Source organism: Talpa occidentalis, unplaced genomic scaffold, assembly GCF_014898055.3.
Source record: "Talpa occidentalis isolate TD23 unplaced genomic scaffold, MPIMG_talOcc4v2.1 talOcc4.17, whole genome shotgun sequence".
Taxonomy (NCBI): Eukaryota; Metazoa; Chordata; class Mammalia; order Eulipotyphla; family Talpidae; genus Talpa; species Talpa occidentalis.
The window spans coordinates 18,299,597-18,321,748 of record NW_023601754.1 but is presented as its reverse complement, the minus strand read 5'-3'; the positions used below and the strand labels follow the sequence as shown (position 1 = coordinate 18,321,748).

Genomic DNA, 22,152 nt, shown 5'->3' with positions numbered 1-22,152 from the left:
CAAATCTATAACATAAAAAATTAGTTCCAGCTCCAGAACCATATATCCAACTATTGCTGCATTTCCCCATCTCCACCCCCCCCACCCCAGTAGCCTGTTGGAGTCAACATATCCAAAACAGAATTCACAATCTCATATTCTTGCAGGATTTTTCTTCATATTCACTGCATTTCTCATGCCAGTAACCTCAGATCACCTTTGATCCCAGTTTTTCCTCAGCTGACACATCTGGGGACAAAGGTAACACATAATTTCCTATTTCTTGTTTGTTGAAGACTGGGGGAAATAGCCAATCTACTAGAATTGTGTATCAACTAAGTTGAGACTAGATGAAGCCTCATCAGGACATGACATTGTTCTGGTGGGAATATTATAGGCTCATACGCTGGAAGATGTTCAGAGATTGGGGGAGGGAGGTAGAGTGGGAATTTGATTGTACTCTCTCCATGACTTAACTGAAAACTGTTTTCCTGCCCCCTTCAAGGTTCAGGAGGAATTCCTTCCACTTGAGGAATTCCATTAGTTTTAGGGTTTCCTGCTGCCCTCACCTTGTCTCCACCTTGGATTGAATCTGCCTAAAGCTATAAAACAATACTCACACTTGAGCATGGGGTGGGGGACAACTAGATACCTACACATAAGTCACCCAGCAGTGCCACCCTAACCACTGCTCCCATAGCCTGTTGGAGGGCCACACCATGCAATAAAGCCCTGTCAGCAATGCAAAGGTGATGCCTGAGCTGCCACTTCTGCAAAACGGTGGAGGGACCAGACATGCCTGTCCTTAGTGCCATTCAGGTCATGGGCAACAGAGGCTGCAACATGCTGAGCAGCAGTTATTGGAGGGCCAAATGCTTAATTCAAGCACCAAGTTATCTAAACTAATACCTAGGTGTTTCTTCGGCCTGCAGAGTAAGTTAAGGATACTTTTCAAGAAAAGGGTTTTTTTTCCCCCCTAAAACACCCTACATGGTGATTATACCGAAGCCAGTATTGCTCTTAGATTTAACTAGTTTACTAACAATTGTTGTATTGCATCTCCTCTTTGTATGCTTTCCACAGCCCCAGTGGTTCACCTAGCCTTACAGACTGGGTGAAAGTAGCCTGCAGCACCCTACTTCCAGCCCCACTAGTTGGGCACCCTAGCAGTAAGGGTCTGTGAGCTGTGAGCAGGCCTTGGCTGCCCGCATCAACAGTTAGTCCCTATTTGCTAGCATCCCTTGCATTAAAGTATGACATCCAGGCCCCTTCTGGATGAGAGAAACCCGGACCCACCCACTCTGAGGCTGACCTCCACGCACAAACCCTGGCCAATCAGAGACTGCGTCCTCCTGGCTGTGGCCATTGTGCCAAGGTGAGCCAATCACAAGGTGAGCCATCCTCTACTCAATTTTTTCCTTCTTTGCTGGAGAGGGGACGGGTCTTTCTTCCGGGGGTGTCTCATCCTGAGGAACAGCGTTAAGGGCTGCCACAGACTCTCCCACCAAAGCAGAGACGAGCGCTGATATTGCTGGTTGGGCTCCTGGCTCCAGCTGTGAGTTATTTACAGCAGAGTTGGGAGATGCAGAGAGAAGTTCCTCGCGAACATCATCAGGACTCTGCCACCCAGCCACGGCCAGCTCCACCCTGTGAGTCTTAGTACATTTTCTTTTGTGCTCTGAAGTCCTTAGAGTTGGATTTTTCTCCATAAATTGGAAATGGTTGAACACACTCATGCTATTTAATACACTCCCTGCCCCACACCTGTGTGCCCTGGGCCTGCCTTATAAAGCGGGAGCTCTTTCAGCCCACCAGGGGCTGCACATTTGCTGGAGTTCTTCCAAATCTGTTTAATTTTCTTTTCTAAAATCATATAGACGTGGGTCAGAGCAGTTTTGTTTTTTTTTTTTTTTTTAAGATTTATTTATTTATTTATACAAGCACTGGGTACAGTCAGAGGCATGGGAGGGTGAGAGAATTCATCAGAGCCAGAGCGGGGAGCAGAGCAGGCAGAGGGACAGAAGTACACTGCTGAGGGGAGCAGCGGGCGGCAGGAGAGGTCTGCGCGCCATGTGGGACCCTCCTCTGGTGGCCGGGGAGCAGCCTGGGATTGAACCAGCACTGCAGAGGCTGCAGGCAGCTTCGCAACCCAGAGCTCAACTGCTGCGCCACCGGGGAGGCCCCAGAGCAATCTTTAAGCACTCTCCTTCAATAAGAAAATGACTGGATGAAGTGATTTATTCCCCCTGAATATGGCGTCTGGGGAAGGCAGGGACCCTGTCAGCTTCCATATGCAGAGAACTCTGATCGGCCCCTGTAGCTCTCCCAAAATGTTTGTTGAAGGAGTGCTTGCATTTATCAGGTGGTTTTATCTGACATTACAGAACTGGTATCCAGATGATATGATGCTCAGACCTGGGCCTCCCAGCAGAGCTGAGAATAACACTGGAGGCCTGAGTTAGAAATGCAGCCTTCGATGTTCAGGACGGGATTATTATTAACTACGGTCATCCTGCTGTGGATTCACTTTCTGGACTTCTTTCGGGTGCTTCCAGCATAAGAAATCGCCGGTAGAAGGTAGGTAAATTAGTCTGACGGTAGTAGTCATTTCAGTGTTTATCAAATCATTGTGCCATGTACCTTTAATATATACAATTTTATTAAAAAGAAAATACAAACTTCAGAGGAAGGATATTATGGCACAGTGGGGAACTCAGGAGTCTGACCTTTGGCAGAACAAGTAACCTGAGGAAGAGCAGGATCAGAACCAATGATTTTTATGTTACCACTTTAAAAAAAAGAAATACATGCAGACTCCAAACTCTCCCCCTGCGGTTCTGATTTGGGTCAGCCTAGGCTCTGGACTCCAGGTGTTTCTTATCTTCCAACAAGGAGGTGGGGAATGCTGTGAGGCTGTGACTCCCTTGCCAAGAAGCTAATAAGAGGCGCCTGAATTCCCCTGGTACGGCTTGGCTGTCACAGGTGCTTGGCATCGCCCGCTGAGTGTGTGATAGGGGAGGCGCGGCTCATGAAAGGCCATTAGATCCGGGTGCTCTCTGCAGCCCCAGCTGTTGTTTGTTGACTGACATACTGATGGCACATGATGGTGCTAATTCCACAATCCACCCAGAACACCCTTTCTTTGGCCGAAGTGCTGCTTTTGTGACCCATCCAGCTGGACCTGGATACCTAAACTTTTAGCACAAAAATAGTCATTTACATTGAAAATTGAACCAAAACAGCAGTCAATCAGACCACATCTCTAAATTGTGTATATTCACACAGTATAAACATCCTGTTTATTAGAACTCACAAACACCAAGTAAGATACCTTTATTTTTTTAGTTTAGAATATTTTTAATTAAGAATGGTTCTATGGTTTAACCACAGAATGGTTCTACACTGTTGGTGGGAATGTAAATTGGTCCACTTGAAAAACAGTATCTCAAAAAATTAAACATTGAACATGTAGTATGATCCAGCAATTCCAGTTCTTGGCATCTATCCAATGAATATGAAAACAGGAATTTGAAAGGCTATCTGAACCCCTGTGTTACAACACTGTGTGTTTTAGGAAGACAGGTTCACACATCTTCAAATATATGGTACCAGTGCACCCAAACCACCAAAGCATCAGTGACCTTCTACCATAGTCCATTAGGCTCCCTCTAACCAGTACCCCTGCTCACCTTGGTCCCTTGACAAATTACAAGTGTTTTTACTTGTTATATTCCATCTATGGGTGAAATCATCTACTTGTCTTTCTCCATCTGATTTATTTCACTCAGCATAACCCCTCCAAGCTCCATCCATATTGATGCAAATGGCAAGATTTCATCCTTTTTTTGTAGCTGCAGAGTAGAGCCTTGTGTAGGTAAACCACATCTTCATGCAGCCAGCCAGCCTTGGACACCGAGCTTGTCTTCATGTCTCGGCATAGAGCTCACCCTCAGTAGTGAGGAAGTGAACATAGGGCTTCATGTAGCCCTTCCAATTCCTGTTTTCATATTATTTGCATAGATGCAAGAACTGGAATTGCTGGGTCATAACACTAGTTCAATGCTTAATTTTTTGAGACACTTCCCAAGTGGCTACCAATTCACATTTCCACCAACAGTGTAGAAGGGCTCCTTTTTCTCCTCACCACCCTCTTCACCCTCACCAAGACTTGCTGTTTCTGTTATAGGACAGGGAAAGGGGCAGCCCAAACCCCCCAAACCTGCCTATTCTACATGGGTTCTGCCATCCGCCGCATCAACACAAAACATAGGAGACTTTAATGGGAAGGAACTTTAATAAAACTAGGAAACAATACAGGTAAGGCAAAGAGTCTAGTTTCTAGTTTCTAGTCTAGTTTCTAAATGAAGCATTCAGAGTTACCCGTCCCCTCGTGGGTAAAAGTCCATCCAAATGGGATTGGCCCAGAACAAGGCCCCAAAGCCTGCCATGAGTCTAAAGCACCTTCCAGTGGGGACCCACAGCAAAGGGTCAGAAACAATCAGACAAGCCCAGAAGAAAAAGAGCAAAATCAACATCAAGATAAAAGCTGCCATTGTCACCTCCCCATGGGTCTCACCCACGTCTGTGTCACCCAGTCCACAACCCAAAGACAAGCGCAGTTTCTTCACGTGTCTCTAGGCTCCATGGGCCTCCTTCAGGTCTCCTGGCTCCATCCTGCTTCCTACCTCAGTCTCTTCTTCAGCTTCTCCTCTTCCTGCTCAGCTCCACCCTCCCTTGGGTGGGGCAGGGAACCTCCCCCTTTCCTGGGGACCACCCTGTTACAATCCCCCCTTTTAATTTTTATTCCACCATATCTATGGTGGCACCCTGTTACATTTCTACTTTTGTTTTTTTTTGTTTGTTTGTTTGTTTTTTGGATAAAGACCATTCTCACAAGTGCAGGGTGACACTTCATTGTCATTTTGGTTTGCCTTTCCCCCATAACAAATGATGCTAGGCATTTCTTCCCATGCCCGTGGTCACCTGTAGGTCTTGGAGAGTGTATGCTCATATCTTGTGCACTTTTTAAAAAAGATTTATTTATTCATGCATACAAGAACTGGGGTACAGTCCAGATGTGCAGGAGGTTGAGAGGATTCACCAGAGACAGAGCAGGGAACAGAACAGGCACACTGACTGAAATGCACTGTTGAGGGGAGCAGTGGGCAAGACAGGAGAGGTCTGTCACACCATGTGGCTAGCTCTCTCTCTGGCCTGCCGGGATCAAACCCATGCTGCAGAGGCTGTGAACAGCTTCACAGTGCTGCGATCAACCGCCTGCTCCACCAGGGAGGCCCTTTTCTGCACATTTTTTGCTTGGGTTGTTTGGAGTTTTGATCTTAAGATATACTACCATTTTCCTGATAGTTTCTTTTGCAGTGCAGAAGCTTTCTAGCTTGATGTAGTCTCGTTTGTTTGTTTTTGCTTTTATTACCCTTGCCTTTTGAGTCAAGTCCCCAAACACACCTCTAAGACTGATAAGATAACATTGATTATATGACCTGTTCCTTTGTATGTATGTAATCATTTTAGGTCTTACATCCAAGTCTTTTATCCATTTTGAATAGATTTTTGTATTTAGTGTTTTATAGTGATCGGGTTTCATTATTTTGCATGTGTTGCCCAGTTTCCTTAGCACTTTTGGAAAAACCTTTGTCACAGAACTCAAGACCGTTGTCACAGAACTCAAGTAGTAATGACTGAGACCAAATCTAGCACACTGCAGAGAAATTACACCTACCAAGGTGACCTGGGCTGGTCTTTCAGCCACCAAAGTGTCTATCTACAGGAATTTACAAGGTTTAACAGAGCTGTTTGAAGCATGCAATTAAAAAGTTCATTACTAATATGTGGGATATTAATTCTGGGAACCATCCTAGATGTCTTTTTCTGCAGTCTTCCAGGGGAGATTTATTACAGATCTAAAAGTAAAATACTCTTTTATCAATATATATTTTCCAATTTTGTTATGAGGATGCATCATTTTGTGCTCCTAACCATGCCTAGAAGCTAATTTCTCTATAATTAATATGTGTGAAATGCTTTTTGAAGAATGGTTTGCTGTGTTGCTGGGGCAGTTACAATACCCCTACTAACTTATCAAGTAGCTTTGTAGGAGACGTTGTCAAGCACTGGGATAATGATGGATATTAACCTGTCACCCTCATTAACTTAGTCGTTCATTTTTAATAGTTAATTGCTACTATTTGTTGAGCATTTATTATGTGTAAGACACTGTATATCTTAAATCCATTTAGTTCTCCCAATGACTTTAAGAAGTATGTACATTTATTTCCAGTTTATGGGTGACAAAATGGAGGTTTAGGGTGGTCTAGCCTCTTGCCCACAGTCACCCAAAGTCATCAGCTAGCAAGAGACAAAGTGGATTTGAACCAGCTTACCTTGAATCCTGACACCAAATTCTTCACTACATCTGAGGTTGCTTTATCATTTTTGCATGACAGTATTCAAGGCCAAATGTCACCCAGATTGCATTTGCAATTAAAATAAGTGATTGGATTTTATTTGTTGGGAGAAGCTTGCAAGCGTACACCATGGCTTTTGTTGCACAAACTCATTAGTTAGGTCAACAAGCAAAGCATTATTTTATCCTGTGACTGTGTGTGTAGGTAGATTAATCTACTGGCATCCCATTATTTGAAATAAGGAGTCCAGCATGATAGGACCCTAATAACCCATAGTACATCCTCCAAGAGTAGTTGATTTGCTTTTGTACCTAATCAGGTACTGACATTGGTCCTCTCCCCAAGTTGCATTCTAAATCAGTGTGCTGAGGTCAGAGCCCATGCATCACTCAGGACTGATTGCTATTTGCCTCCCTGCAGTCTCATACCTTTCTGGGCATGGACCACAGTCCTCATAAAAATCTGCCGAAGTAATGAAATGACTCTACATGTCCAACTTGTAGAAATACCCATAGATGTTTCAGTTTCCCCACAAAAAGCCAAGTGTTTTCAGACCACTGCAGAACAGAAGTCTGTGTAAGCCCAGGAAGCCTTCAGATCCTTGACCTGACTGGAAAAGTGTTCTTTGGTGTGGGTGATTATGGCCCTCGGGCACTCAAGGACTTGTGCCCCTGCTGGCACTACATGAGGTGGGGCCCATCTCTTATTTACAGGTAATTTTGAGCAAGTTCATCCTCATCTGGGAAGTGGAAATAACTCATGTCATGGGAAAGCTTGTGTGGATGAAGTGGCATGGAGGCCTTTTGTAGCCCCAAAGCAGTGTGCACAGAGACACTTACTCTTCCCAGGGAGAGGCAGAGGATTTGGAGAGGGGGCTGGTGGGGTACAGAAAGAGATTCAGAGTATGCTAGTTGGGCTGGAGGTGTTCAAGTGGACTGCTCAATAAGTAGTTAGCAAGGCAGGACTGGAGTTAAAGAAGAGCTAGATGTTCAGGTGGTGACAGTAGTAATGAAAACATTTCACTGATTCGCTGTTATAAAGCAGGTGCCAGTTTGTTGACTGTACTTTAAAATACCCCAATGCAATGTTTTGAGCTGTAAGCTGAAAATGGAAAGTTTTTTTCTGTTGTTGTTGTTTGCTGGTTGTTTTGTTTAGGCTTTCGAAGTGGCAGAGCAGATTAGGCCATGCTAGAGGAAAAATGGTCACCTATGTCTCTCTGCTTTATACTTCTGATGTTTTTAAACACACTCATGATGGCTTGTCTTGGTTTTAAACAACACTGGGCTGAAAGCCAACCCAAAATGATACATTGCTCAGGGTCTGAATTCTCTACACCTGTTATACTTCCTTTCACTATGAAGCAACTGCGTGAGCAGTGCATGAACAGTAGCCTTGTATAAAGTCCAAACACTGCAGAACCCTCTCACCTACATGCCCCAAATTCTTTTCTGTGCGCATTGCACTGAAAGTAGGGCTAGCATGTGATTCTTGCCTCAGTCGATCATCTGCTACCCCACATTTCCTTCTGCTGCATGTGTGGTGTGTCTCACTAAATAGTACATCGAGGTGATCCACTGATACTAGCGTATAAATTGTGTACATACCTCTGTGGGAGGTGGTGTACAGGTATAGAATATGTGACTCAATATCCCATTTTGCCCCAGATCTCCCAGTTTGTGCCTATAGTCCATCCTTATTTTTAATAGTGACCCTGGCGCACTCAAGTGAGTCATTTTGTATATTATATTTTACAGTCACCCTGTATACATAAAATATGAGTTATATCATGAATGGAATATTTTTCCATAATATATGTATTAGACATTGTTGTGAAGTGGTTTTTAGGAGGAATGCATCATTTTTTGTATGTGTAGTAGAATCTAGTAGGAAATCATAAGTTTTGCATAGGCATCTATATTCTAGTAACACTGAAATATCAGTATAAAATTACCCAGCTAAAGAAAGCTTTGTATGTGTTAACATTTTATGTAACTAACAGCAAAATACATTTGCTGGTGGTAGATAAGGTACTATGACACTGTCATTGTGTTTTATTGAATGCTAATCACTAAAAAAGAAAGCCACTGTGTAAAATATATTGAAGGAATCCCTGTACAGTATATGCAAAACAAAAAAATGTCAGTAAAAATTGGTAAAGTCATATAGCAAGCTATAATACATTTGAATAAATTCCTCTGCCAAGAGCCTTTGTGCATGTAGAAAAATAATATTTCAGTAAATATTGCTACAAATTATGTAGCACAATGATGCACTTGAAAGAATTCCAATATCAACCTTGTATATGCAGTAAAATAAAATATTTTTCAGAATACTACAGTATCCAAGCAATAAGAACATTTCGATGAATTCAAGTGGAACTTGATATTTCAGTAAATACAGCAGCCTTAGTCCAAAAGTATTTGTAAAATGTGCCGTAAATGTTTAACTCTTCAGGGGCTCCCAGGTGGCACAGCGGTTGAGCGCTGGGTTGCGAAACTGCCTGCAGCCTCTGCAGCGCCAGTTCGATCCCCGGCTGCTCCCCGGCCACCGGAGGAGGGTACCACATGGAGGGTACCACATGGCACGCAGACCTCCCCTGCCACCCGCTGCTCTCTTTAGCAGTGTACTTCAGTCTGCCTGTTCTGTTTCCCACTCTGGCTCTGGTGAATTCTCTCACCCTCCCACGCTTCTGACTGTACCCAGTGCTTGTATAAATAAATAAATAAATCTTTAAAAAAAAATGTATAACTCTTCATTTCCTCAAAATTTAAACAGCCATCTACACTACCTGAGCATAGGTAATTCTTGTAATTGGCCATCACACAATGCATTGCCCTTCTCGAGGTTATAGTTATTAGCTTAGTAATTCTACTGCCTCAAACTTGGGAAACAGTAAAGCACATAGTGCCCTGGTGAGCCCTGTAGGAACAGAAGTATTTGGATCAGGTGTTACTCATCACCCTGCTCCAACCCCAGGCTACTCAAGAAGGTACAGGAAGTGACCTGTGCTACTGTGCCAAATCAGGACTTTTGTTTTTGTTGTGGTGGTGGGGTTTTTTTATTTTATATATTTTTACATCATTTTTCATTTTTGCACAATGTATGCATTTTCATCTTGGCTATAGTCCCCATACAATTCCCACCCTCCCTTATTTTGACCATAATCCCTCCTACCCCCCCCCCCCACCCCCAGAGTGTGTCTCTGGTTTATAGTTGCTTGTTAATTTTGATTTTTTTTAAAAGATTTATTTATTTATTTATGCATACAAGAGCTGCGGTACAGGCCAGAGGTAAGGGGGGTGAGAGGATTCACCAGAGACAGACTGGGGAACAGAACAGGCAGATTGACCGAAGTACACTGCTGAGGGGAGCAGTGGACGAGTCAGGAGAGGTCTGCTTTGCCATGTGGGTTGCTCCATGGCAAGGCGGGGAATCGAACTCGTGCTGCAGAGGCTGCGGATTGCTTCATAGTGCAGTACTTAACCCCTTGTGCCACCGGGGAAGCCCTTGATTTTGATTTTTACTTTATTATAATTAACTCACGTTGTCCACCTCCATCTGGTTTGTACTGCCTCTAGGGATTAGTCTCAGTGTTATCACTGCCACAGCGTGAGTTCAATCCCTGGCTAAGGAGCTAACCCCCATGTGGCACAGCAGACCTCTCCTGTCTCACCTGCTGTTCCCCTTAGCAGTGTATTTCAGTAGATCTGCCTGTTCTGCTGCCCACTCTGTCTCTGGTGAATTCTCTCTCACATACACCTCTGGCCTACTCCCTAATTCTTCTATGCATAAATTAATGAATTAAATCTTTAAAAGAAAGGAAAACAAAAAAGGAAATCTAGTCATACACTACAAGGTCCATGAAACTTGAGGATGTTACACTAGGTGAAATAAGCCAATCATAGAGCACAAACACTGCATGATACACTTCCATGAAGTATCTAAAGTTGCAAACTCATGGAAGCACAAAGTCAAATGGTTGCCAGAGGAAATGAGGAATTGTTCAACAGATACAGAGGGTCAGTCATGCAAGATAAAAAAAAATTCTGAAAACATCCTGTATCACATTGTACTTATTGTTAACAATACTGTACTGCACACCTGAAAGTATAAGAGGGTAAATATTGTGTGCCTTTTAATACAACAAAAATATTGTCTCTAATACAACAAAAATTTGGTTGAAGTTGTCCATTAAATATGGAACTGATGCCAGCTGGGGACAGGTTATTTACTATAATTTCTGTTTCTTTGATTATAATTGATTAGATTTCCAGATATTTTTGGATATTTTGACATTTAATATAATATTGCCTATTTTGTCTTGGTTCTCTAATGTCTAAAAATAGTTGAGTGTGGACTTCCCTTTCATTTATGCATTTTATTAGTCTTTTTCAAGGACTGTTTTATCAATTCTATTAGACTTTAGTTCTCTGCTTCATGAATTTCTTTTATATTAATTTCATTTTTTTTTCTTTTGAGGTTTCCTTCTAGCTTCTGAGTTAAACATTTACCACATTCATTTTCACTTTTTCTTTTTCAGAATGAATGCACTGAAGGTTCTAATTGCTGCTTTTTGCCAAAAATTTGTCCCTTCCCTTTAACCTAAAAAAATATTTTAGAAATAGTTTTCATTGTGGCTGGAAATTTGGACTTGTATTAAATAGTTCTTCCTTCCCTCAAGCCACCACATCCCGCCCCCATCGTTGGTACACAGTCAATATTTGTAAATGCACTGAGCTCAAACATAGCAGGTATTCTCTAGAGCAAAGTGTGTGTTTGTAGAAGCAGGCGTGTGTACTTGGTGGAACTTGTGACATGAACTGTTAGTTTCTCTGTGTTTTTATTTGGTGTTTCCTTTTTTTTTTTAAGATTTATTTATTTATGCAAGAACTGGGGTACAGGCCAGATGAGTGAAAGGGTGAGAGGATTCACCAGATACAGAGTGGGGAGCAGAACAGGCTGATCTACTGAAATGCACTGCTGAGGGGAGCAGCGGGCGAGACAGGAGAGGTCTGCTTCACCATGTGGAATTCTTGCCGGCTGGCCAGGATTGAACCTGCACTGCAGAGGCTGCGGACAGCTTCACAGCACTGCGCTCAACTGCCTGCGCCACCAGGGAGGCCCTATTTGGTGTTTCCTTAATAGTGTTATGAGAAAGGTGTTGTCCCCAAGTATAACTGTGAACTGGTGGATTATCTTCTCCAATCTGCTTTATGCTTCCACTTTCCTTTCCTTTTTGTTAAAATAGAACCAAAAAAGGGCCTCCCCTGGTGGTGTAGTGGTTGAGCGCTGGGCTGCAAAGCTGCCTGCAGCCTCTGCAGCGCCAGTTCCATCCCTGGCCGCCAGTGAGGGTCCCACATGGCGCGACAGACCTCTTCTGCCACACCCGCTGCTCCCCTCAGCAGTGTATTTCATCAATCTGCCATTCTGCTCCCCGCTCTGGCTCTGGTGAATTCTCTCACCCCCCTGCCCTTCTGATGTACCCAGTGCTTGTATAAATAAATAAATAAATGTTTAAAAAAATACAATTAAAAAAAAAGGAAGAATACTATAATGGTATTTTCTCACCTCCTGGAATTTTTAGCTACTAAAATATTGTACAATTTCTTTCAGTCTCAGCCTCCCCTGGTTTCTCTCCCTCCCTGATCCCTCTCCTCTCACCCCTACCTCCTCTTCTCCTTACTTTTTCATTACTATTTATCCTTCTATTAGATGTTCACCTGAGGGCCAGAAAGATTGAGCATGCCTGTATCCCTCTTAGTAGAGCAAGCCTGTTTTTGCGCTGGCACCAAGCAGAGCACCACTTCCAATAATTTAAAAAAGAACCAAACATGTAACAGAGCTAAAAATGGCCTTTTCATATCTCAGCCACGTCAATTTGCTTTCCCCATTGCATCGATCTTTCTCATGATTATGAGATGTTCCAAAGGTTTTTACACTTTCATCTCACTATTTCTGTGCCTGTGACAAGAAATATATAATACTGTTGCATGTATAGATCTTCAAATGTGTATTATTGTATCACTGCTGCATTTTGCTGTTCTCAAACAATATTGCTTAAACGAGTCCACAGTCGTATTTGTGCCACCCTCCCCTTCCATTTCATCATACTATTCCATCTTGCAAATATCCTACATTTCCTATATGCCCGTCTAACTGATATGTTCCCATGATTTCCTCTGCTCTGTGTCCAGATTCTTACACTCAGCTTGTAGATCCATCCCCATTGTCACACTTCGTCACAGCTCAGTCATTTGCCATTGCTGTATGTGCTCCTTTGTATTAATACACACAACCTGCTAGTTCTGCAGTCAGTAGACAGGAGGGCTCTTTTCTGGTTTTGCCTGTTGTGAAGACCAGCTCTGTGAACTCTCTCACACACATTTTTTCATTTGCTGACACATGCATCTCTGTCAGGTCTGTAGAGGAGCAGACTTGCAGATCATAGGGTGTGTGTGGTTGAATTTAGTTGAGTGCCAAACATCTTTGCGGTAGAGTTTTATACCTTTACACTATAGCAGTGTGCCAGTTGCTCTACATTCTTGCCAACAGTTGTTGTTGGTGGTGTCTAGCTGTGTAATTTTTGCTACATGATAAGTGTATAATGATATCTCATTGTCATTTATATGTGCATTTTCTTTTCTGAATAATGAATGAGCACTTTTTTTACACTTATCAGTCATTTGGATATATTCCTGTGAGGTGCTTAGTCATGAAATATGCCCCCCGCCTTTTTTCTAATGGATTGCTTTTCTTTTATTGACTTGGAGGGATGGAGTCATATTTTGACTGAGGTTCTTTGTTAGACTCACTATTGTAAATACCTTCTCCCACACTATGGTTTGCCTTTTCACTCTTCTAATTGTATCTTTTGATCAATACCTGTTGTGCTGTGTTGTGCTCTGTTAGTGGAGTCTAATTATCAGTCATCTTTTAGGCTTAGTGCTTTGGTTTTTTGTTGAAGCAGCTTTTCCCTTCTCCAAGCTTATGAATATTGCTAGAAATATTATAATTTTATCTTTTACATTTTGATCTGTAATCTAACTAGACTTGTGTGTGTGTGTGTGTGTGTGTGTGTGTGTTGAATGTGGTGTAATAAGGCAGGGATAAGATTTTATAGTCACTGATAATGATGAAATTAGTTTGCTTAGCAGAGACAAAACTGGTCAATATTCAACTGAACCTCCACGGGACACTTTTGTATGTGTAGGGACAAGATACATCTTAACTACTGAGACCATGAAAAATCCAGAATTAGATCATCTGGACAGCTGATAGCCTATTATATATACTACTCACCGGTTCTTCCCCTAAATTAGTTGTAACATTTTGTTGGTTCCCTCAGTAACTAATAGGTTGAATTAATTTTTGACACATCTTCAGTTTATATGTTTGAGACTTATGACTATGCATTTTTTTTAATGATCTTTTTGTATCCTTCATTACATTTTAGGACCTGGTTCCTCTTCTGATGCAGGGGTTTGTTATCATAGACTATTCTTAAGATTGTGGACCAGGGTGACTAACCCAATCATCTGTGGCTGAGGGTAGAAGCAATTGGAGGATACACAATATGGCTCCCTGGTCACCTGGGATTGTGGAAGAAAACATGGTGACTAGCATGCCCCATCCCTTAGTTAAGCACATTGCTTTCTTCGAAAGACTGACAAATTGAAGAGCAGTCATGTGTTAATTTCATATAAACTTGTGTTTCTGGGTACAGTGAGGTTCTACTGAAAATAAGATAGACCAGTAACCTAGAGAAAAGTGTAATTACTTAGAAAAACACATTTGCAATACCTTGTTGACCATTCTCCCATCTCTCTCCCTCTTCACCTCAGAACCCTCAAATGAGTTATCAGTGTCTACTATCTATGATTATTTTGCTTTGTCAGTTCATACTTTTTGTTTCCTAAGACTATTCATGTATGCAAAATCACCCAGTATTTATCTTGATATTTCTGGCTTACTTTGTTTCACATAACCCCCTCAGTTCCTTCCATCTTGCCATCAATAGTTAACATTTCATCTTTCCTTATAGCTGAATAGCATTCCACTATAAGTGATATATACTACATCTTTTTCCTCCAATCTTCTATCAGTGGGCACTTAGGTTGACTTCATATCTTAGCTGTTGTAAATATTGCCACAATAAACCATAGAGCATATAATTTTTCAAATTGATGATTTTGTGTTCTTTGGGTAGATACCCAAAAGTGGGATTACCAGATCATATGGTATCTCTGTTTTTAGTTTTTTAAAATGGGTCCAGACTGCTTTCAAAAATAGTTGCACCAATTTATATTTCACCAACAATGTATTAGGATTCCTTTTTTCCACATCCCTTCCAATACTTGTTGTTGGGGGCGAGGGGCTCATATAGATGCATACATACATACGTATGTACATACATATATCTGTGTATGTATATGTACACACACACAAAGTGAGGGTTGGTAACATTGATTTAGAGCACTTCGTATGTTTTAGGGATGTAAGTTCACAATAGACCCACCCCAATGCAACAAGAATCCACCACCAAAGTCCATTGAGCCCCCTCCCCACTTTGCTGCCAACCCCCCTACCCCCAGTAGCCTCAATTCTACATATTTTGGTTCAGTTGTTTCTGTTCCTTTGTTTTTCATATTCTGCATATGGGTGGAAATAATCCTGTATTTTAGTCTTTTTAATCCTTTTCCCTTCTGACTTCACTTAGCACCATCCCCTCCAGTTCTAGCCATGTTGTTACAAATGGCAAGATTTCATCTTTTTATTTTATCGATGAGTAGTATTCACCTGGGTATATATAACACATCTTTTTTTTAATTTTATCGAAGTATATTGCATTATAACATTATTTAAGTTTCTGGTATACATTTCACTTTTTATTTAAAAATGCTAGTGTGATATTTTATGTTTTGTTTTTTAATTGAGGTAATGTTGGTTTACAACATTGTTTGTATTTTGGGAGTACAGAGTCCTCCCCGTCATGTGTTATTCCATAGTGCACTTCCCTCAAAGCACCTGTAGTCCATCACCATATTCCATTGTGTTCCTTTCCCATTTTGTTCTTGCCCCTCCTTTCTTCCCCCCTAGATTCTTCAGATCTATAATCAACTTTTAAGTGGTAATTTTTCAGTTTGTATACCACATCTTCTTTATCCACTCATCTGTTGATGGGCACTTAGGCTGTCTACATAGCTTGGCTATTGTAAATAATGCTGCAATGAACATAGAGGTGAATATACACCTTTGAATTAATATTTTTGTATTCTTGGGACACACACCAAGGAGAAGGATTTCTGAATCATATGGCAGATCTACTTTTTAATGCTTTAAGAAAACTCCATATTGTTTTCCAAGATTCTCTACAACGTGTATTGTTTCTCATTTTATTGATAAAGGCATTCTCAGAGGTGTGAGGTGATATCTTATTGTGGTTTTGATTTGCATTCCGCTGATGGTGTGGTGATAAGCATTTTTTCCCATAGTTCTGTTGGCCTTCTGTATGTCTTTGCAGAAGTGTCTGTTTAACTTTTCTATTTTTTGAGGTAGGTTGCATGAGTTGCTTGTAGATTTTTTACATTTGGGATATTAGTGCCTTGTCAGATTTAAGATGTGCAATAATTTTCTCCCATTTAATAGGGTGTCGTTTTGTTATAATGACAGTTTATTTCACTGTGCGGAAGCTTTTTAGTTTAATTTAGTACCAATTAAGTTTATTTTTGCTTTTGCTTACCTGGCTGTTGTGGTCAAGTCCCTAAAGATATCCCTGAAGCCTAAGTCATTGAGTGTTTTGCCTATATTTTCTTCCATGAATTTTAGTTTTGGGTCTTACATCCACGTCTTTGATCCATTTTGAGTTGTACTGAGTAGACTTTCCTTTATCCAATGTATGTTCTTGGCTCCTCTGTCATTGATTAACTGTCCATGTAAGTGTGGGCTTATTTCTAGGTTCTCTGTTCCATTGACCTGTGTTGTCTGGTTTTATTCCATTACCATACTGTTTCAATTACTATTTGCAGTATAATTTGAAATCTGGGAACATGGGAGTATTTTTTTATGTATGCTATTCTCATAGGTGTTGGATGATGTCTCATTTTGGTTTTGATTTGCATTTTCTTTATTAGAAGAGGTGATGATCATCTTTTTCATGTATCTGTAGACCTTCTATATATCCTCTCTGGGAAATTGTTCATATCTGCTGCCCATTCTTTAATCAGAATTCACATTACACATATTCCTTACCTCCTTGCTTAAAGTAATTCCTAGGTATTTAATTATTTTAAATGCAATTATAAATTAATTTCATTAATTTTTTTCTTGTTATTTGTATGGAAAAATGCAGCAGACTTTTGTGTGTTAATTTGGTATTCTGTCACTTGATTATATTTATTTACTATTTTTAGGTGTTTGAAATTCAAAATTTTCTATATGTGGTATCATCTGTAAAAAATTATAATTTCACTTTTTTTCCAACTTGGATTTATTTCCTGTTGTCTGATTTTTCTAGTTAAAACTTTTAATACTATATTAAATAGAAGTGATGACTGTGGACATCCTTGATTTGTTACTTGAAGGGGAGGCTTTCATTTTCTCACTGTTTATTTTAGGCTCTAGGTTGTGATACATGACCTTTCTTATGTTAAGGTAAGATCCTTCTAGTCTCTCTTTGTTAAAGTTTTCATCATAAATGGGTGTTAGATCTTATGGAGTGATTACTCTTTATTGATACTATCATGTGATATTTATCCATTCTTTGGCTGATGTAATGTATCACATTAATTTTTGTAAGTTAAACCATCTTGCATCCTTGGAAAAAGTCCTACTTGGTTATGGTGAATGGGCCTTATAATGTATTGTCGAATTTGATCTGCTAGTATTTTGTTCAGAATTTTTGCATCTATATTCAGAGATACTGGCCTGTACTAAGTTATGTCCTTGTCTGGTTTTGATTAGGGTATTGTTGGCATCATGGAATGTTTTAGGAAGTAGTCCCTCTTCTTCAGTGTTTTGAAATAGTTTGACTAAAAGGAGCATATATTTTCTTTAAAGGTTTGATAAAAGTTACTTGTAGAACCATCTGGTTTGAGACTTTTGAGAAAAACACATTTAAAAAAATGTTTAGCTTTATAAATCTCCTGGCTGAAGTATGTCTTTCTTGTTTTAAATGGAATTAATTAAAGGTATAAGCAGCATTTTAAAAGTTGTGGGAAATTGCTGTATTCTTTCAGACCAAATTTTTATTGTATTAAAATTGTGATACAGCCACTTACCAATAACCAACACTTGTGTGACTCATTCACATCAATCGCTAAATACACACAAGCACACCATTATTTACATAAAAAATAAGTTAAGCTTTAATAACGAAAAACAAGTTTACAAATGCAATTTTTTAAAGCCTATTGAAAAATAAGAAATGTGGACATTTCTGAGAGCCAGAATCACAGGAATAAGCCTTTTCAAAAAGAAAATATTTTGAAAATAAAAAGCTTGAAACAAATCAAAGCATAATTTTAAAATGCCAATTTTGTAATTCTACATGTGTTTTAATGTAATTATTAACTTTCTGTTAGTTACAAAATAGCTTTTAGGGTTGTCTCCAAAAAGTTAGATGTCACCTAAGTTGAAAGCTAAGTTATATTTTTTAATAAGTTAAAAAGACTAAGACCGCTTTCAGCAATTCTTCCTTCTTCCAAAAACAAGTAAGGCATCACTTAGTGGCAATACCAGCAATCTTACAATTTTTATGCTCAGAAACTTTCACAGCAAATTTTAAAAACCTGGCATCCTCATGCATGTTACTAAATTGATGTCTGAAATTTTTCATCATAAATAGCTACAAAGGACGTGTTGGCATATTATAGAAACTGCATCTTCAATTAAATCATTATATTCCACTTTACATTTAGCCAAGTCTCCAAATATACAGTAGTTATTTGACAGACACTATCTTTTCCAAAAAATGACATGAACAAGGCAAGTCTTAATGGTAAGCAATGCCACATTTTTCCTTTTCTCCTTGAATTTGGATTTTTATTCTCCTTCCCCCTCAAGAATTCAGGCTAATTATTTTTGACTTTTATATTAACTGTATACCTGTAAAAAAATTTATAATACCCTAAAATCACAAGGTGGCTACACAGTTAAAATATGCTTCTGGACTGAGTGAGATCAATAAACACAATAGAAATTTAAATAAATTATAAGCATAGTAAAATTGCTTTGGCAATATATCATTTAATGAAAAGATGGCTTCTCCCCCAATTATTTCATCTCCAAGTAGCTTAACACCATCTTTGTTAGAATGGGCCAACAAAGCATCTATTTGAATCTCCCTTTTCAATTTTATGTTCCTGTTCTGCAGACATAGTTATGCAGACAGGGAACAGAGGGGCTCTGTGATAGCAAGATAACATAATACTCCCAACTCACTTATAACTGCACACAAAAATATTCCAAAATCTTGAGGGTTTCCTCAGTGTAGTTCAAAGTGAAAAACTGGGAACCTTCAGAACCGTAAAAGGATTTGTAGCCTGCTGTTAAGTTGCTTTCACCTCTCAAACACACATATCCTGAGTCTGACACCTGGAGTCTTGTTCTCCAGCAAGACTAGGGAGGAGAGGATCTGAAAACTGATCCTCTAAGACTATTCGAGCCTGTGTTCTCCCTGGAAGTTATGGTGGACAGCCAGGGGATGGCTAACTCATTTCAAGACCACTGGTGTTGGTGACTTAAGTTTAGGTTATATTTAGTTCAGTCCAACAGATATACATTAGTAGATTATGTTGCTGGCTGCCTTCTTAATATAGCAACAAGTCACCAAATGTGTTCTGCAGTGTACCAGTCCAAAACATAGTCTTGGCAAAAGGACTCTGAGAAAAATATTGGGTGTTTGATCAGGGCATTCATGCCCCTCTGCACTGTGCCTGTTAGAATTCAAGTTTCACAATAATTTTTTAACTGTGTCACCTAAATTCCCCAAACTCAAATGCTCTAACCAAGTTCCCTCCTTAGCTCTTCCATGTAATGACTATTGTTGTCAATAATTTACTTAGGGAAATGGTGAACACACACAGGGTAGTTCATAGACAATCAGGTTTGACTCCATTAAAGTTGCTGTAACTTTTCAGAATGTTCCTGTCACAATCCTGCTTGACCTGAATTGACTGTACTTATGACGGGAAAGATAAACCACAGTTGCACCTGCTATCTTATACTCAGGTGAGGTGGCCTCTGAGCCTACTCTGGGAAGAGCAGTAATATCACTCATGCCCTTTGCTTTCCTTGTCTGTTTTTTCTGAGAGAATCCTTCCACCCACTGTGAAGAGTAAGGTGTTATCCTATCAAGGACGAATGTAGAAGCCAAAGCAAATAGTTTCTAATGGTGGATTCAAGTCCCTATAGCACCGAGTAGGACACAGCTTTAGGGAGAGAGCTCTTCCAGCATCATTTTAGTGTAGCCCTTCCTCCCCCCAACCCTGTCTTGCTCAGCAGAGGTGTGGCTGGGAATGAATATTACAGGGTAGTGGCTGAAAAGATGCTTAGCTTCTGCCTTCTGTGCCATCACTTCTCAATTTGACAGTGTAGTAAAAAATCCTTTCCATTGGGAAGGGGATCCAGGCCTTGGCTCGTTGGCTTTGAAATAGTGAAGTGGGCAGGTTTATGTTTTTTACTCACCCCTGAACTGAAAACAGCAAAATCTGAGCTCTTCTGTGTAGAGGGACTGATGGGGTCAGAAGGGACTGGGAGTAGAACTGTAATAATTAGGCTCCAGTGGCTACCTGGCACACAGCCAATAGGGTAGTGGCTAGAGTCTGAAAAACTTCCCTGCAGATGCAGTTCTGTGTCTTTTGAAATCTAACCTCTCTTGAACATTGCTTTGCACATCTGCTGCCATCAAAAGTGTTGCTGCCCAGTTGCTGACTGCCAAACAAAACAGCAGCTCCAATTTGAGGAGGAACTAAGTAATGTTTCAGGATAACAGCCCCGTCTTGATCAAGCAGCTGACCCCTACAATCCTGGCTTCGTGAGTGGTAACATGCATTTTTTCTAGAAGCACATGGGTGTGTTGTGTTCCATGAGACAGGAGCCACCTTACTTGTTAGCATTGTACCCCCAGTGTGCGTTGCATTCAGGTGCCCCATACACTTGTGGAATGAAGGGTTAAGTCTTGACCTTAGACAGAGCCCACTGGTTTGAGAGTGCTCTGGCTGGTCTGAGTGTGCTCTCAGCAGTACAAGCATGCTCTTAGCCCAGGGCAGCTTGGGGAGGGCTGGCTGGGCAGCTGGGAGCCACTGTCATCCGAGTAAAGATAAGACTTTTCTTTTCTACTGCAATTTTCTCTGAGTAGTATCTTTGCCCTCCAAGTCAGTTCCCCCTTCACTCACAGCAAATGGCAATTCTACTGCTTACTCCCCACAGCAGCGTCCTTGCCTTTACAGAGCATTACTAAATTATCACTGCACAAAGCATTGCTTGTGTCTCAGGATGTAGAGGCATATTATCTGGTCCTAGGGGAGGACATCCCCTCTAGGCATGGCTGCATCTGAGATTTTCTATAGCCTCCTAAGGCTCAGCTTGCTTTCCAGGAAACTGGGAGATGCCAAGAAACTTCCCTGTGGAGCCGACCTTTGATCGCCTCATTTGATGGGTAAATGACCTCATGTCTCTGGAGAGCAGAGAGCTGCAGGTCCTAAGTCTCCCCAGCTGTGGTGCACAGCCAGCTCATGAGGGGGCAGGGCTGGGGTAAGGAAGAAGCTGACTGAGCCTTCTGTGGGTCTCTCTGATAGGCTCTTTAAATCAGAGAGGTCCCAGGATGTCCATCCCCACCCCAGTAACAAAGCAAGTCTACCATGAACTGGAAGTTGTCTTAATGAACAGAGACCACATCCCTAACCTCCTCTCACTTCTCACACATTGCAGCAGGTCTGTCTAGCCAGCTATCCAGCCGGTGGTAGTTAAAGTGCACTGAGCTGAGCCCACTGACCTGGGACAGGGAAGCTGGGCAGATGTGGCAGTGAGAGGCCTGGTGTGATCTGGTGGCCTGAACCATGGAATCATCTGCCTTTTTGTTAAAAGCCTTCTCCCTTAAAATCTCAGAATCTAATGAACTGGGCTCAACTTCCATGGAGTCAATTACCTGGGTCAGTTGAGGCTGGAAAAGGAATCCTGCTTGCTGTACAGGTCATGCACAGAAAGTTTAATTACTTGAGATTTTCACTGCTTTTATTCAGTGAGGTTTGGGAATACGAGAGACCAAAACGAGGAGCATTTTGGAAACCCTCTATCAAGAACATAAGTTAAGAAATTGTCCTAGATGAAAAAATGAGAAAGAAACCACCCTGCCTCAGGCCAGCTGGGTCTCCTTCAGCGATGCCATCTTGCTGTCAGGCTTGGAGAGGATGACGTCACAGATTAGCACATTCCAGGGTCTGAACAGAGTCCGTTTTGGGGGCAAACACACGCACACACACAATGTACCCCAGCTTTCACGAGTAAAACTTGCTGTTGCTGACTCTCTTCTCTCTCAACCTGAAACAAGACAGATGCCACCATCATTCATGAGGCTGACATGTGGGCCATGAGCTGACACGCCTCAGTCTGAACATTTTTGCAGGTCTCACGTGGCTGAATGATATAGGGGCTGACAGTCAAAGAGGGAGGCTTCTGGAAAGACATTCAGCCTCTCTCAGGCTCCATTTCCTGGCAGGTCACTACGCTGGGGTCGCTGCTACTCTGCAGG

General features: G+C 41.1%; 1 protein-coding gene and 1 long non-coding RNA gene across 2 annotated transcripts in view; one reads left to right on the top strand and one right to left on the bottom strand.

Annotated features, from left to right (window-relative positions):
• Positions 1–1,423: 1,423 nt before the first annotated feature.
• The window catches only part of LOC129146065 (uncharacterized), a 36,333-nt gene continuing 15,604 nt past the window's right edge, over positions 1,424–22,152 (top strand). The window contains exons 1-2 of the long non-coding RNA XR_008552436.1: positions 1,424–1,628; positions 2,364–2,556. This is a non-coding gene — a long non-coding RNA (uncharacterized LOC129146065). The remainder of the gene's footprint in view (positions 1,629–2,363; positions 2,557–22,152) is intronic.
• Positions 17,936–22,152, bottom strand: part of PLCG2 (phospholipase C gamma 2) — a 152,454-nt gene continuing 148,237 nt past the window's right edge. Inside the window, exon 34 of the mRNA XM_037516225.2 lies at positions 17,936–21,941. Within this exon, the coding sequence (XP_037372122.2) occupies positions 21,899–21,941 (43 nt within the window). The 3' untranslated portion in view covers positions 17,936–21,898. The remainder of the gene's footprint in view (positions 21,942–22,152) is intronic.